General features: G+C 43.7%; 1 protein-coding gene across 2 annotated transcripts in view; it reads left to right on the forward strand.

The window, feature by feature from the left end:
* The window catches only part of Aak1 (AP2 associated kinase 1), a 142,752-nt gene that overhangs the window by 76,889 nt on the left and 48,694 nt on the right, over positions 1–17,169 (forward strand). For both annotated transcript variants that reach the window (XM_021165060.1, XM_029478858.1), the window contains exons 2-4: positions 573–691; positions 10,957–11,065; positions 12,467–12,609. In XM_021165060.1, coding sequence (XP_021020719.1) covers positions 573–691; positions 10,957–11,065; positions 12,467–12,609 — 371 coding nt within the window. The remainder of the gene's footprint in view (positions 1–572; positions 692–10,956; positions 11,066–12,466; positions 12,610–17,169) is intronic.

Genomic DNA, 17,169 nt, shown 5'->3' on the forward strand with positions numbered 1-17,169 from the left:
GATTGTGTGAAACTCCAAGACTGAACTAATTTAGCGCATTTGAGCATTCCAGTTACAGTTACATAAGTGTCTGCTAGTGAATTGTGAACTGTCTTTGGGTAAAGGAAAGACAGGTGTTGGTCAGTGAGTCCTGCTGTAGAGCAGCCCCCTTGTACTAGGTCTTCTTTCTCAATGACACAGGTAATGAAGGTNCAGGAGTCTCCTGTTACACTTGAATGGGAGGTGGAACAAGGGGGGGGGGAGAAGAAAGGAAAAGGAGAGTCCTGAAGTAAACTGACAACTGTTGATATTAGCAAGCACTGAGAGAATTTTCTAGCTTCTCTGATAAGAAAGGAAGTACTGGGCTTAATAAGAAGACTCTTGTAGTTTCTTTGGAAGGTTCTTCCTTGATTCTGAAGTGATTCAGGGCGTCTCTGACTCTGGCTGTAAGTTCCAAGAGTGGCAGAATGCTGTCTAGGCCAGGATGGTTTGGAGCCTGGCTGGTGGCAGTGTCAGTGCCATGAGGGGTGCCAACAGTAGCCAGAGTTCCTGACTGACTGCATAGGACTCATCTTCGTGTGCTCTTCTCACAGGTGGATTCGCTCTTGTCTTTCTGGTGAGAACAAGCAATGGGGTGAAATGTGCCTTGAAACGTATGTTTGTCAACAATGAACATGACCTCCAGGTGTGCAAGAGGGAGATCCAGATCATGGTAAGCGCTGCACATTGTGACTATGGCTTCTTCTTTTTAAACGTTTATACACACACACACACACACACACACATTAATCACATTTTTATTAATTTTTAAAAAATATGTTTTGATCATATTCGTCTCCTTACTCCAGCTCTTCTTGGGTCCTCCCCCACCTCGCTACCCATCCAGCTTTTGAGTTTTCTCTCTTAAAACCTGTTAAGTCCAGTTCTGTGTTGGCTGACTACACTTAGGTGTGGAGCCTGTCCTGAGGTATGGTAGATATACTCACCATTGAAGAGAACTGACCCCACCCCCACCCCCATAGTAATCAAATACCAATAGTTCCTCAGCTAGGGGTAGGTTTCACGTCTACCTCCCCTCCTTCATGCTGAAATTTTGTCTTGTTTGAGCTTTCGCAGGTCTTGTGCACTATTTTATAGCTGATAGGAGTTNATGTGTGCATTTGCCCTGTTGNGAAAAACACTGTTTCCTTGATGTCTGGCTCTTAAAATCTTTCTGCCCCTCTCCCACATAGATCCCTGAACTTCAAGGGGAGAGGTGTGATACAGGCATCCTAGTTAGGGTCAGCACTCCAGAGTCTCTTATTCTCTGCAGAAACCCAGTTGTGGGTTTCTGTGCTAATTACCATCCACCTCAAGAGACTTCTCTGATGAGTGAGGGGCAGTGCACTGATAAGTGAGTATAGTAATAAGTCACTAGAGTCATTTATTTGTTGCTGTGTCAACTTAACACAATAATAGTCGTAGGTTTGACCCTCCAGCCCATGACTTACCCCATGTGGCTGCTTAACACAGGTATACTGTGCTGCCTAGGAAAGTCACTGGCTGACACCTTCNTTAAGTTGACAGCAAGATGTTACACAAAGTGGGACCGACAACCAGGGTATCCCAGGCTCTGTTCCTGCCTTGATTCCTGCCTCAACTGGAGACTGAAGGGGAAAGGGACTTACTGGGGGAACTGAGCAGTTTAGCTCAGAAAAATCNTTTGGGACCTTGGACAAACATTTAGTATGGAAAGCTCAATTCTCTGGGAGCTGTTCTCTCTTTCCCGCCTTCTATCAGTTGCCAGCCCTTTGCTGTGGTCTGGTCTCCAACCCCCTGAGTCCTGTATCCTGTGAACATGCCCTGACACAACTTTATGCTTTTTATAGTTTATAGTATTACTTCATAATACTTTGTGATTCCATGTATAAAAGTTCATGAGTAGGTATAATTCTTTGTGACATTAGAGTTATTCCTTAATTAAAAAAAAAAAAAACAAAGAAACTTACTAGGAGAGATGGCTCAGCCCTTAAGAACTTGTACTGTTCTTCTAGAGGACCAGAGTTCGATTCTGTCTTAGTCAGGGTTTCTTTTCCTGCACAAAACATCATGACCAAGAAGCAAGTTGGGGAGGAAAGGATTTATTCAGCTTACACTTCCACATTGCTGTTCATCGACAAAGGAAGTCAGGACTGGAACTCGAGCAGGTCAGAAAGCAGGAGCTGATGCAGAGGCCATGGAGGGATGTTACTTACTGGCTTGCTTGCCCTGGCGTGCTTAGCTTGCTTTCTTATAGAACCCAGGACCACCAGCCCAGGGATGGCACCACCCACAATGGGCTAGGACCTCCCTCCTTGATAACTAATTGAAAAAATGCCTTACAGCTGGATCTCATGGAGGAGGTATTTCCTCAAGGGANGCTCCTTTTTCTGAGATAGCTCCAGCTTGTGTTAAGATGACACACAAAGTCAGCCACTACAGATTCCTAGCACCCATATCAGAACTACCATTATAACACTAGCCTCAGAGAACCCAATGCCTCTGGCCTCTCAGAGCACCTGCACGAGCAAGCTCAGAGCTACACAGATACATAATTTAAAATAAAACAAACCCTTGGAAACTTACTAATTTATGCAGACTTAAATTTCTACCATTATTAAAGAGTCTGTTTCAGAAGTANATGCTGGTGTGTTTATGATGAAATTGTATGTTACTGAGAAAACAGTAACTGGGTTTAAAAGAAAGATTGTGGGCTGGAGAGATGGCTCAGCAGTTAAGAGCACTGCCTGCTCTTCCGGAGGTCCTGAGTTCAATTCCCAGCAACCACATGGTGGCTCACAGCCATCTGTAATGAGATCTGATGCCCTCTTCTGGTGAGTCTGAAGACAACTACAGTGTATTCACATATATAAAATAAGTAAAATGAGAAAGGAAGGAAGGAAGGAAGATTGGTTGGCCATGGTGTGATAGACAGAGCAAAGTGAGGCATCTGGAGGGCTTCTTAGTTGTTATTTGTTGGTTTTGCTTCTGCTCGACAGAATGTACAATAGAAACGTTTAAATATGTACCCGGTTATTTTTGGTATTTCCACAGCTTTTGTTTATACAAATATATTGCTTCACCTGGTAATTTTAAGCAGTTCTGCCATCACAGTGTGAGTTATTTAAAACAAGAAATACAATAGTTTGACACACTGCTTAACACGTAGAAAGTAGTTCACTAAGTGGATGAAATGGATGCTTGGTGGTNGCAGAGACAGAGCCACATGAATCACCCAGAGGTGATTCCTTAGTGCTCCAGATTTTAAGACTTTGGTAAAAAGCAGTAATAAAAGTTAGGTGAAAGCCTAAAACGCAGCATATTTGGGAATGACCAAATACTGCCGAACCAGCCAGCCACCTTCAAGGCGCAAGACCACAGGGATCAGTCTGCGATGGGGCTAAGNTCCTCTGCCTGCCCCATCTAGTGCACGTGGGAGGTTCCTGGGTATTTCTGCCCTCCCCCTTCCTTTTCCTTCACTTCTTCCTTCCTTCCTTCCACTTCTCTTCTCCTTTCTGTCTATCCCTTCCCACGTGCTTGCTCAGCTGTCCCTCACCTTCTCATCTCTGCTGCTGCTCCATCTTTTCCTAGAATGCCCTTCCCATTTTTTTACCTATGTTAGAAAAGCAATCCCATTCTTTCCCCTTCTCCCTTCCATTTGGAAACATGAGAGCTTGCTTTGTGCTAGCTAAGAAACCAAAGAGCACAGGCCTGAAAACTCAGAATTAATGGGTCCTGAAAACAAATTAATTAGGAGCTTAGTTGTATGGGATCATATTCTGGTTCAGTGATGCATTAACATGACAAAGCTAAGTCAACTTAGTAACAAGAACACCTCAGACAGGTCCGCACCATCCTCCTGTGCCACCTCAGAATCCTGGAGGTCATCATGGTAGTTGATTCTTCAAATGTGCTTCCCAAACCACTTTAGTTCTTGGTTTTTACTTCTCAGCCTGTTCCTGTGGAATATAAGGATTTGGCTGTTTTCATCCTGCAGGGCAGGCACCCCCTTTGAGGAATTAGCTTTATTCTCATCAGGCAGTCATTGGAATGCTGGTCAGTTTTGGCAGTAGGTTGGCTGTGATGACTTTGGTTTTCACATTGCTGTGAGAAGGATCTGTTCCTGGTGCATCTCCTGCTAGGCCGTCAGGACTGCCACTTCCCCCTGTGGCCATTCTCTTTAGGACTTGTATCTATTCCTCCTTTGCTCTCAGTGTTCTGTATACATTTCAGCAATGTGATCACAGGCTCTCTTCCCTTAGTGTGGTAGTTTGAATATGCTTGGCCAGGAAGTGGCACTATTTGGAGGTGTGGCCTTGTCGAAGGAAGTGTGTCACTGTGGGCATGACTTTAAGACCCTCCTCCTAACCACGTGGTAGCCAGTCTTCTAGCAGCCTTCAGATGAAGATGTAGAACTCTCAGCTCTTCCTATAACGTGTCTTCATAGATGCCACCATGTTCCTGCCTTGATGATAATGAACTGAACCTCTGAAACTGTAAGCCAGCCCCAATTAAATGTTGTCCTTACAAGAGTTGCTATGGTCATGGTGTCTGTTCACAGCAGTAAAACCCTAACTAAAGCACTTAGCAAGTCATATTTTAAATGTGTAGATGTAGCTAGTTTTCTGCTGGAACACTCTGAAGACTTGTCCTAGGATCCTGACTGGATGGACCCCACACTGATGATGACTCACTCCTAGCTGGAATTCTCTTTCTCTGGAAATAACTTGTTCCTGTTGTGGAATTCCCTGGGCTCCTGTACTTTGGCCTCCTTTTGGGTCAGCCTCCCCAGCCCACTTTCTCCCTCACCCCTCCTTCTGTGGAGGTGAGCACCCAACAGCTTCTCCATCTGGATTGCACTTCTGGTGTCAAATTGAAGGCTTTTTTTATTTAGACCTTAATTCTGAAAACTTTCTCCTGTTTTTTTTTCTTTCCCTCTTAAATCTTAATTTTACACTTGTCTTTGAACCATCTTTAGTTCACTTTTATATAAGCCTTGAGGCTTTTGTTGAAGTTCAGCTTTTTGCTTATGAATGGCAAATTGTTCTAGCACCAGTTTTGAAAAGGAACCCCCTGCTTCCCTGCTTGTGAAATGTCACTTGAACTGGAATTGTAGCCTAGTAGTAGCATACTTGTCTCCATGTACATGGCCCTGGGTTTGACCCCCAGCATCCCCTGCCCAGGAGCTTAAATTGTGGGGATCCATTACTAGATCTCTCTTTGTTCTCTTGTCAACTGTATGCATATCTCTCCACCTATTTCTTCTAGTCTTGGGTACTGTAGCTATNTAGCACCCACCACCACCAACAGAGTTTCATGCTGTAGCCTTGGGTTACCTTAATTGTGTAATCTTGAACTCCTGATTCTCCTGCCTTCATCCACCAAGTTCTGGTATTATAGGTATATGCTACCACATCCTGCTATTAAACAAGATTCTCCTAGATTTTCCTCAGAATGCTTTAAAATATTCTAGTCTATAGTATATTAGTTTCTTTTCTCACCAGTGTGACAAATGTTTAATAAAAGCAACTTAAGGAAGGATTTTGGCTCATGGTTTAAGAAGAGTTACAGTTGTCCTGGAAGGGAAGACATAGTGGCAGAAGTATGAGACAGCTGGTCACACTGTTTTCAGGCAGGAAGCAAAGAGAAAGAAAGTAGGGTTAGTTCATTAAAACTTCAGGGCCCATCCCTAGTGACCCCCTTTCTGTGGCAGAGACACACCTTACAAAGTAGCAGCACCAGGTGGGGACTGACTATTCAAACATGTAAGCAAGCCTGTGGGGGTATCTCACATTCAGTTCACAACACAACAGTATACATTTTGGAATAATCTAGAATTCTGATAGGAAGAATATTAAGCCTGTATTTCTATTTGGGGAACATTGACATCTTTTCTGTGTGGCATCTTCTTATAAATGAACATGGTNGGGGCTGGAAAGATGGCTCAGCAGTTAAGGGTACCGACTGCCCTTCCAGAGGTCCTGACTTCAATTCCCAGCAACCACATGGTGGCTCACAACCATCTGTAATGGGGATCTGATACCGTCTTCTGCTGTGGCTGAAGACAGTGACAGAGTACACACATATTTGAAATAAATATGGCCGGAGCAGGGCCAGGGTGAGGCCAGAGCAAGCAGGGACAGAAAAGAAAATCAACATGGTTTGCATCTCCATCCATTTACATCTGTGAGATCTTTTACTACCAATTAATTTGTTTTTAGTCATTTTAAATGATTTTGCATATCTTTTCTAGTACTAGGCCTTACCCTGCGTGTTATACCTCTAAATTACAGCCCCTAACACTAGTTTCAGATTTTTTTNAAAAAAATCCACATGTTTAGTATTTAGTATTTAGATATACAGCTAATTTTTATACTATATCCTGTCAGTTTGCCAAACTTGCAATGAGAGATGGCTTTCTTTCTTGCCGTCTGGAACTTGTAATATTCCATTGAGTAAGAATGAGACATTCATCCTTGCTTTGTTCCCAATCTTAAAAGGAAGCATTCAGTCCTTTATCATTAAATATAAGGTTGACTTTAGTACTTTATACATTTTTAAAAATCAACATGACTTGTCATCTGTGGTAGAACCTCCATCAAGATGCTAACTTTCATGTAGGGGAGCTCTGGGGGAAGGGGTTTCTCCTGGCCAGCAAAAGCAGTTGGAAGTCTAATTACATATCTCTTCATCTTCGAGATCTCATGGTGCTATGGAAGGAGCCATTTTACACCATTCCCAAGAAAAATAAGTCTGAGAAAAAGCAAGTTAAGTTGGCTGTTGTTATGCTTACCATTAATTTTACGTTGTTCTTTTATAATTAACAATAGTAACTTATTTAAAGTAACAAGGCTTGCTTGTCAGTTATGTTTCCATTGGAAGATAGAACAGCTGCCTTGGGTGTCAGAACAATCTTTACAACTGAGACAATGGGTTGGCTCTAATGTTAGGGATAAGAGTGAAGTCATAATGTGGCTCTTAGTTAATTTTAACTAACTTTACCAGCATGGTTCAGTGAAGGCAAAGATTACAAGCAGTGTGAGTAGAAAGCCTTAAGTATTTNGAAGGTCAGTTAACTCAGAGTGTATGTGTAGNGTGATGTGGCTGATGAAAGAAAGAGAATGTAGTTTTCAACTCTGTTAATGGTGGTGCAGAGGCTGACAGTGCTGACTTACTGCTCATGGATCAGACTAGACCTCTAGCACTCCATTCACCCCCGAGGGCATCCCTCTTCAAAACAACAAATGAAGCAAGTCACAATAAAGCAACACAGCTATAAATGAAGGGACATTCAAAGTGGCCTTAAAAGTATGTCAAAGAAAGTGAGACTGTCCCATTACCCNCGTCTGAAGAGACCGTTATCTTGCCTGGCCTTGACTCGTGAGGAAGAAGTAGTTGATGTACAGTTGCTGCTCATGGAGTCTTGTACCACAAGGTGAATTGATGAGCTGCCCCTTCAAAGGTTAGGATGGAAACTGGCTTAGATTTGATTGATGAACTGGCTGTTTATTTCCTTGTGGACTGGCAGCAGTCTTCTGAGCAGCCAGCATTTGTGGACCAACCACTCTTAGAGTGCTGCTAAGGTCACTGTCACTGAGCAGCAGTATAGCCCAAGGCTACCAGGTCAGAGTCTGCTTTACAGGGGAGTGGGATCCCTCAGTGATCCGTAGTTCTATTAAAATCTGAGGTGCAGTGCTCTGGAATAGGACTGTAGGTAACATTTTTAAAGGTCTATTCAGTAAGTANAAGATTAATTGAATAAAAAGTGTCATAGTTTGATTTTNTGTTACTCTATAAAACAATGACCAAAAGCAACTTGGGGAATAAANAATTTATTTCATCTTACACTATTTGGTCACAATACATAGAGAAGACGTCAGAGCAGGAACCTGGAGGTGGGAACTGAAGCAGAGCCCGTAGAGGACTGCTGCTTATCGGCTTCCTTCTAAACTTACATTCAGCTAGCTTTCTATGCACCCCAGGCCTACCTGTCTAGGAATGGTGCTGCCCACAGCACCCACACCTCTCTTCCATCAAGCAATCCAAGAAAGTGCCCAATAGACATTCCCACAGTCCAACCTGATAGAAGCCGTTCTTCTGTTGAGGCTTCTTCTTCCTGGGTAACCCGAGTTTGTGCCAAGTTGGCAGTAAAAGCTAAGGAGTGTAAAAGAGGGAATAAATGCAGTTGTAGGAAAGAGAAAAGGATCTTGGACTTCTTAAATAGCAGAAGCTCAACAAGCTCTCCAGACCTGAAGGCCTGCCCAGTTTCCTTCACTGCCTGACTAGAGTTGTAGTGTTTGTTTGCCTGTGATCAGATTTCCTGGAAGAGGTAGAAAGGAGGTGTGATCGTGAACAGGTGAGAGGAAGAGTAAAACAGATCCACAGCAGAAACCCTTCCCAAAGTAAAATAAACGTCTCCCAGGTATTGGAACAGCCTTCGTTCAACTTTAAGAAACTCTAATCTATTAAAGATGGTCTTCTGGCCCCTCAGGCATGCATGATCACATGCACATACCCACACATAGACACACACACACACACACACACACACACATATTTTTTAAAAAAGGTTTCTCTGCAGTTCTTCCTACTTTGGGGNCTTTGTAACTAGAAATGAGTTCTAGAAAGGTTCCATAACAAGATTGAAAAGTAGCGGGAAGGATAGGGTCTGAAATGCTTTCTGTGTCCTAANGCATGTGCTCTGGAGTGTCTTTGACCTGTGTCATTCTGACCTGTGGCCTGAGGCAGGCGCACTGAGGCTTTCACCTCATTGTTTCTTTCTTGTCCTGTTTTAAAGATGACTTTGAAGATGCCAAAAGCAAAACCATAGGTTGGAATCCACTTGAGTTCCCCTTTCCTTTATCCTTACTGCAATGTGCAATAACCGCTTTTGCCCTCCCCAACCGGTTGCAGAAAAATGAATCACTCTGTGATGGATCCACTGCCTAGCACAGTGGTTCTCAGTATGTGGGTCATGACCACTTTGGGAGTCAAATGACCCTTTCATAGGTGCCCAAGACCATCAGAAAATACAGATATTNACATTACAATTCATAANTAACAAAGCAGCAATGAAAATGTTATGCTTGCAGGTCACCACAACACGAACTGAATAAAAGGGTCGCAGCATTAGGAAGGTTGAGAACCACCAGTGCTGTAATCCTAGCTCCTCCCTCTGACCTGGAGGATGGTCCCACCAGCTTGGCTTCTGTAGCTTATAGCTCTCACTCTCCAGTGTGGTTTCCACAATTCCTGGCAATTCTTCCTTTGGGGCAGCTCCTTTCTTACATAGATGTTCTGAGAGAGTAATCCACAGACACTGCTCAACTTAATCTTTTTTATCCCATGCCATCTTTTCTCTAAAATTCTTCTCACACAGGTCTCCAGAAGTTTGCTGTGGGCATGTTCCTATGATTGTCCGTCTCTCTTGGGGGCTGCTATTCTGTGTCAGTGGTACTTTCTGATCCACTGTGCAGATGGGGCATAGTGAGCTTTACTGTTGATGCTGAGGGTTCCGCTGTTTACGTGATTGATACTTGAGGCTGCTTCCTGGAGTAACTTTGTCATTTTGAGCACTGGAATGTGCACTTTGTGTAGTCAAGAACAGCTTTTCCATCCGGGCGTGGTGGCACACGCCTTTGATCCCAGCACTTGGGAGACAGAGGCAGGCGGATTTCTGAGTTCAAGACCAGCCTGGTCTACAGAGTGAGTTCCAGGACAGCCAGGGCTATACAGAGAAACCCTGTCTCAGAAAAAACAAACAAACAAACAAACAAACAAACAAACAAACAAACAAAAGAACAGCTTTTCCATGGACTTTGAGAAGCTGGGGCAGCTCTCCAGACTGCCCCACTGCCCCACTAGACCAGTCGAGATCCTATGCTTAAGTCAAACACAGACCCTTAGGACCCTCCCCTAAGTCTTTAAAACAAAAGTAAAATGGTATAGTTAATTCACAAATCTTTATTTTTACCTTGCATCTGTATAAAAGCCATAATGTCCAGTTCTCATGTTTTCTTTCCCCAACCTTCGGGGACCCTTCTTAATAACCTTGGGTTTACAACCATCACCATAGCTATCCACTCTGTGGGTCAAAGTGTGAGGTGATTTCCAGTGCCTAGGTGGTGCTCAGGAGCACCCATGGGAAGGATTAAATCCCATGAGCAGCAGCCGAATGCTGAGAAGCAATTCAGCTGATGTTGCATCTTCCAGCCAGCCGGCCATCTGGGAATGCTTAAGTATGACTGAAATGCTGGGTCTAAATGCTATTGTACTCGTCAAAGCTTGCAAGGCAGGATTTTTTTTTTTCATATATTTTTTAAAGAGAAACTGTTAAAAGTCAAGTTGGAGCATGTTCAGAATTGTGTCTGCTTTCCTTTATAAATTTGTGCAGGTTACCTAACTAAAACCCTCATGATTCCTTTGTTCAGGGAAGACACTGCTTTGGAAAGAACTGTTAAATGCCGCAGGTAGTAAATCTTTCTCTACCCCTGTCCTCACACACACACACACACACACACACACACACAAAGAGAAAGAAAGTAAAAACTCAAGCTGAATTCACTTTTGCCCCCATAAACAGGAAAAACATGAATTTCTTTTCTTTTTCTTTATTAACAATTTCCCTGTTTAAGTTGTGGTTTTCCTCCTCTATAGTATTTCTGGATGTTTTAGGGTCTGTGCTCTGGTTTGGGTGGAGCACTGAGACAGTGAGCAGGTGGGTGTTCCATGTGATTCATTCTCTCCTGGGTCAGGAGAATTGGGGATTCAGCAGGACAGTGGAGTTGCTATTGGAGATCCCACGAGGCTTCTCAAAGACCACTGGAAACTCACTGCCCCTTTCCCACGCTGTTGGTGTTGTCTTTGTGTATTTAAATTGTCTGTGATACTGAAACAACTGCTAATTCTGCCCCTCATGTGTCTGTAACTNACAATGTACTTCTCCACTCTTGTTCACAGAGGGACCTATCAGGGCACAAGAACATTGTGGGCTACATTGATTCTAGTATCAACAATGTGAGCAGCGGCGACGTATGGGAAGTTCTCATTCTCATGGACTTCTGCAGAGGTGTGTGCTGACCCTCCCGAAGCTCTTGCTGCTGGCAGTTTACTGGTCGAGGACATGGGGATCATGTCGCATACTGTCCGTTGCACTCTGAAGAAAATGCTCCACTTTCTCAGATGGGAAAGCAAATGCAGGCCATGCTGCTCTTGGTTATGATCATGACTACTAGGNCTATGGTACAGGTCCAATGAACTGAGAGCAAGCACTAGGTAATTCCAGGCCCTGTCGCCATAGGTGTAGAAAAACTTCTCTGTGAGTATAGATGAGATCACATGAAAATGAGAAAGAGTGTTCTTTACTGAGGGTTTAACAGACAGTGAAGGCATGCAGTAAAAGCCCAGTGCTTATCTCACAAAGATGGCAGCTTTCCTGCTTCTCACACTGTACTCACGCACTGCTCTCCTGGGATGGAGTGAAAGAATCCTCTCTGTCTGTAGAAGCGACTCTCATCTGGCTCCAGAGCTGGAATCCTGGTAAAGCTACATTGAGGGTCTGCTGCTTTCAACTGTAAATCCATGAAAGCTTGAAGTTTCATCCATTTTCCCTGAGAAATCCAGACTGTAGCACAGATGTGTTGGGAGCTGCTATCCCATGCACCCATTGCTTGGAGAATTGGCTCTTTGGCTTAAGCAGCTGATGTTATAAGCTTGGGTCAATTCATTGCCTTACTGTTTGGTGCCCTGTTTTGTAATTGTCCTTAGTTCCAGTAACATTTTCTGATTTTAAAGATATTGTTCAGAAATTGTTTCTTATCCGGTAGATGTGATGTTAACAAATAATTTTGACCTTTGTTGACTATTGATCTGATTTTGTAAAATGCCCCCAAATTTGAACTTCACAATTTATTCTCTTTTGACCATTCCCCTTTTTCATAGGACTTTTTAGATGNNGAGTAGTAGGAGGTCTTGGATCTGGATAATTTTGTAAGATTTGTCACCAGTCTTTTGTTCTCAGAGAGAAAAATGTTGCTATAGCATTTCATAGGCCAAGCAAGAGAGACCAAACTCCCCCAGAGTTACAGACTTCAAAGTGGAGATGGCACCACTCCCTGGATCTGTTGTGCTGTCTAATTCTTGCCAAAATACATGGCTATGGTCTCATCTCCTGTTCTGTGGGGACATGGCTACCAGGCAGCAGTACCTGACCATGATGTCAGTTCTGCTTTTGATCTTGAGAATACAATGAGGGCAGCTCACATTTGTGTGCTTATCAAAATAATTTGGTTTTGATGTGTCAGAGGAGCCATTGGGTTGTAAGAAAATAAATCCCAAGCAGAGACTGGAAACCCAGGGTTTAGTGCTGGCTTGGCCCGTGATCAGCTTCTGTCTGCAGAGCTGTAAGTGCCGTGATCAAAGTGACAAGTCTGCCCGTTAATGTCTTTCCCCTTGCTCTGTACTGTCTCAGGAGGCCAGGTGGTAAACCTGATGAACCAGCGTCTCCAGACAGGCTTTACAGAGAATGAAGTGCTGCAGATATTCTGCGACACCTGTGAGGCTGTGGCCCGCCTGCATCAGTGCAAAACTCCCATTATCCATCGGGACCTGAAGGTAACAGACTGACCGCCTCATGGAGTGTGCGTTCCCTGAGTGTTTCTCTATGTCCCAGGGGTGCAATATGTACTGAGAGGGCAGGAAAGAAGTTGACAACATAGTTCCTAATGCTAAACTCACCTTGAAGTTGGGGAGAGAAAATACAAAGAAAAAGCACAATACAGATAGCAGCTAGCCTCCAGAATTTTAAATTTTCAAATGCCTGAACGCATATGTTTATTACTATATTTCTAAAATTTTTAATGGTCTGGAAAATTAATATGTTAATTTAAGTAGCTTATAAATAAAGATGCTTACAGACACACAGAGTTACTGTTGTTATGCTAAGGATTGTACACAGAGCCTTGCACATGCTAGGTAAGGATTATATTTCTGAGTTATATCCTCAGCTCTCTTTCATATTTAGAAAAATTCACTGATTATTTTAAATAATTTGTTCTGATTACCATCACTTTGTTCCATATCTTCATATTGAAGTCACATGACAACATTTGCAGCCTGGAATTGGTTGGGGTTGAACTTGGCATTTATTGAGCCCCCACTGTGTGCTAAATACTGAACTTTATACATACTGTCTTAGCCATTCTCCAGTGCATCTCACCGGGAAGGAGACTAAGCAGCGGAGAAGCTTGTGTGTCTTCCCCAAGTCCTTAGACGTAGCAAACAGTCGTGTTGGAATCTAAATCCAGCTCTTCTGTGTGAGAGTTCCTATTTCTCTGCCTCTACACCATCACGTGGGTTATGGCAACTGANCTGTAAGAGTGTAGGGAAATTGCTTGATGCTTGTTGCTAAATGCAAAGGACACTTTTTAGTACTTGTCTCCTTGCAGCCGCTGATGCCTTCAGTTCTCTGACCTCCCTGGACCTCTGAGGTATCATGGCCTCTCCAGCCCTTCCTGCCCAAGCTCCTTAGCTTATTCCTCGGGTTATCTGAGCTGTGGATCTGTCCTCTCCAGAACATAGATAGCCATATCTGTTATGGAACTGTATGGGCCTAGGCTAGCCTGAGTGGGATCTGTTTATTCACAGGTGAAACTGAAGAAAGCCCCTCCTGGCCTGCCTAGCCGGTGTATGGCCTCTCTTTCCAGATCNGTATAGGACATGAACTCAAAATGTTCCTAGTCCTTAGGCTCTTTATGTCCTGAAAGTAATCTCAATAGAAGCACTGTGTTGTGCAATGTTCTCTTCGGATGTTATTGTGATGCTTCGATTACTTCCTCTCAGTTTTAATTTTTATTTCTTTGAGGAAAGACACAAGTCATCACTGAAACCAGGGGGCAAATCTGGGACCTTTACTGTTTGCCAGAGAGAGCATGGCNGCTACCCCCGTAGCTAAGCCAGTTATCCATCAGAATAGAGGTGGGGGTTGTTTTCCTGCNTCTCTCTGTTAAAGTTGTTTTGTTATATTGATTTGTGCTAGTAGTCCATGCACTTAAGAAAGGGGAAGAAAGAGTTCAGGATGAACAAATGTATTAAGGTTGAAAAATCACAGATGTCACCTCTTTTGTCACAAAAGAGACTATGATCTCATGGAGTGGCAGGGTAAGGGCTCTTATCCTAAGTTTTAAAACACAGGTCTGAAGGTGTTTTTCTAACCCTCTCCATTTCTCAAAGGTATTACAGTCTCTGAAATGCCTGGAGCCAAGCTCTTTGGTGTTGTGTTGAGGTGAAGAGAGGCCAGTGAGAAGTAGCTTTCCAGGCCCCTTAGCAAAGGTTCTGTGCAGAATTTGGGAGTGACGGCTTTAATAAAGCTCTTAAGCTATTAGGCTGGGAAATAAGGTGGGCAGCGCTAAACCCCAGAGAACTGAAGTACTGAGCAACAGTAAGCAGTGGTGTAATGGTTTGTCCCTGATGTGTCCCCATGGGTTCCTGTTCTGAATGCCTTTGCCCAACTGGTAGAGCCTTTAGGAGGTAGGCCCTCACTGACATAGGGAGATCCCTAGAGGTGGGTTTTTTTGTTTGTTTGTTTGTTTGTTTTTGTTTTTGTTTTTTTGGTTTTTCGAGACAGGGTTTCTCTGATAGCCCTGGCTGTCCTGGAACTCACTTTGTAGACCAGGCTGGCCTCGAACTCAGAAATCCACCTGCCTCTGCCTCCCGAGTGCTGGGATTAAAGGCATGCGCCACCACGCCCGGCGAGGTGGGCGTTTTAACAGTTACAGCCTGCTCCCTGGTTTCAGCCTTTCTCTGCTTGCTAGTCAGTTCACTGTGGTATAATGCATGCTCCCATGCCTCGCCCTCTGGGACAGTTGGAAATGCCCTGAAACAGTGAACCAAAACAAGTCTTTTCTCCCATAAATTCTTTCTGTCAGAAGCTTTGGTCACAGCAACAAAACAGTGACTAAGACAAATGCAGCCAGTTACAGGCTTGGTTCCTCGGGGTTTTCCCAAGCAGTGTGGCTGTTGTCATTCTCTGCCAGTGCTCAGAGGTGTGTGAATCCAGCGTGTTCTCTCCCTTGCCAATCTCAGTTTGTTTTCTCCCACTTCCCCCTGTCCATTGCCATGTGCCCTTTCTTGGACCTACTCCTGGTCCCTCATGCCCTGCCCTCATTGTCTACTTTCTTTTATTCTTTCTCCTCATCTGCAAAGCTGACTTTCCCAACTAGTTGCTTTCTTGAGCTCCCAAACTTACAAATTCTAAATGCCTCCTCAGTACCCTTCCTCAGTCTCCCTTTGTCTGCCCTCTGCTCCCTTCTTTTTCTCTTACCCATCTGAACTGCCCATGCTCATTAACTGCATGGTCCACACATGGCAGGGAGGAGGGTCTCAGAAGTCAGGCAGCCTGATGCTAAATTCTGTTCTGCCAGCCTGACTCCAAGTAAACTGAGTACTTGTCTGCCCTGTCTTTTTCCATCTGTTAAGGGGGACAACAACNCTTAATAAGGATTACATGGGTCACTGTAAGTGAAAGTACATGAGATATCGATTGCCTGGCAGGTGGTATTGAGTCCAATACTGGCAGTAATTTAACACTCGTGCCTCAGTACTTCATTCCTGTGTCTACTTTTAACTTTTAAATTCATTACCTCTTCCAAAGCCATGCATATCTTATCTCCCCAGNAGTGACAGCATTGTCTTATAATACTCCTGTTCCATATCCAGTTTAGCACTGCGCTGGCCCGGCTGCTGGCTTGCTCCCATGCATNGGGCCTGCACACACACACCTATCTCAGTGCCTCGATCACACATACCCATCTCAGTGCCTGGCTTCTGCTTCCTGCTCAGAATGCTCTGTTCCTGAATAGCCCACGGCTGCTGCTTGTCCTTCCCATCTTCTCATTTGAGAGGCCTTGCATTTGAAGTGGCATTCCTTTTCAGTTTACCTATATTTAACCCCTGGGATTTTTTTTCATAGCATTTTTAATATCAGACAACTATGATTATTTTCTCATGCCTACTTGGACTTTAAATTCCATAAGAGACTGAATTTTGTTTTTCTACAGCCTTATCCCTAGACTTAGAAGAATACTTGACATATTGTAGGAATTCAATCATGTTTCTCTCATATATGAATGGCAGTAATATATTTGTCAGGGAACTTACAGTTTATTTTGACACATAGTCCCTTATTTGCTTCATTGTGACAGTGATGGAAATGTTATCAGCCCCACTTCACAGATAAGAAAAAAGAAGACTTGCAGATTTAAGTAAGATGGAGTATCAGAAATACTCTTGAAGTCTTCACCCCGAGTCCAGCGTCATCATTGANTGCTTTGGTGGTGATGATGACAGAGAGTAGCNAACAGTGGCTAGGCTGGCCTGGAGGTTTTCACAGGACACTCTNAGAAGGTGTGGGGAACGTAGTGTGCCAGCAAGCAATTTCCTCTTCAGAGGTTCTGAGCCTACCTCACATGGATAAAGTAGCTGGAATAGACTGCCATTCATGTCAGGCCCCGGTGTGCCTCACCTTACTCTGCTAACTCTGCCTCACCTTATTCTGCTAACTCTTTCTCTGGTAGTGACTTTTCATGTAGTAGTTACCGCTGTTCATTATGCATTCGCTTTTCTGTTTTTAGATAGAGGTTTATTCCATATTAGAAGTACAGAGTCTGACTTGCAAAGGGAGAGGACATATAACCGTGGAGAAGCATGATTTGACATAAGTCCTCTAAAGTCCATGAGGCCAGGGGGAGAAGCAGCTCTAACCAATCCTGAGTAAAGGATTTCCCAGATGTTAGGGATGCCTGCTGGAGGTCCAGTACTGATGAAGGATTCATAGGTTACTCCACCACCATGACTGAAAGGGAAGTGCTGTACTAGGGAAGGAAAGCACAAATGTGTCCGNAGTTAGCTACAAATCCATGGTAAAGTTCTGAGTCATCAGCCAGGTCAAACATTGGCGAACTTTGCCAACAGAAGGGCAGATACGGATGTTTTAGGCATGTTAGCCATAGAGTCTTTACTGAATTGCTCAACTCTTCCAGTGGAGAAAGCCATATTGTGTTAGCCAGATTTCATGACTGTGACAAGTACGTAATAGAAATGAAAGGAAGAAAAGTTATTTTGGTTTGCAGCTAGGAGTTTTGGGTCCATTGCTTTGGGCCTGAGGTGAGGCAGAAT

The sequence above is a fragment of the Mus caroli genome, chromosome 6 (genome assembly GCF_900094665.2).
Source record: "Mus caroli chromosome 6, CAROLI_EIJ_v1.1, whole genome shotgun sequence".
Lineage (NCBI taxonomy): Eukaryota > Metazoa > Chordata > Mammalia > Rodentia > Muridae > Mus > Mus caroli.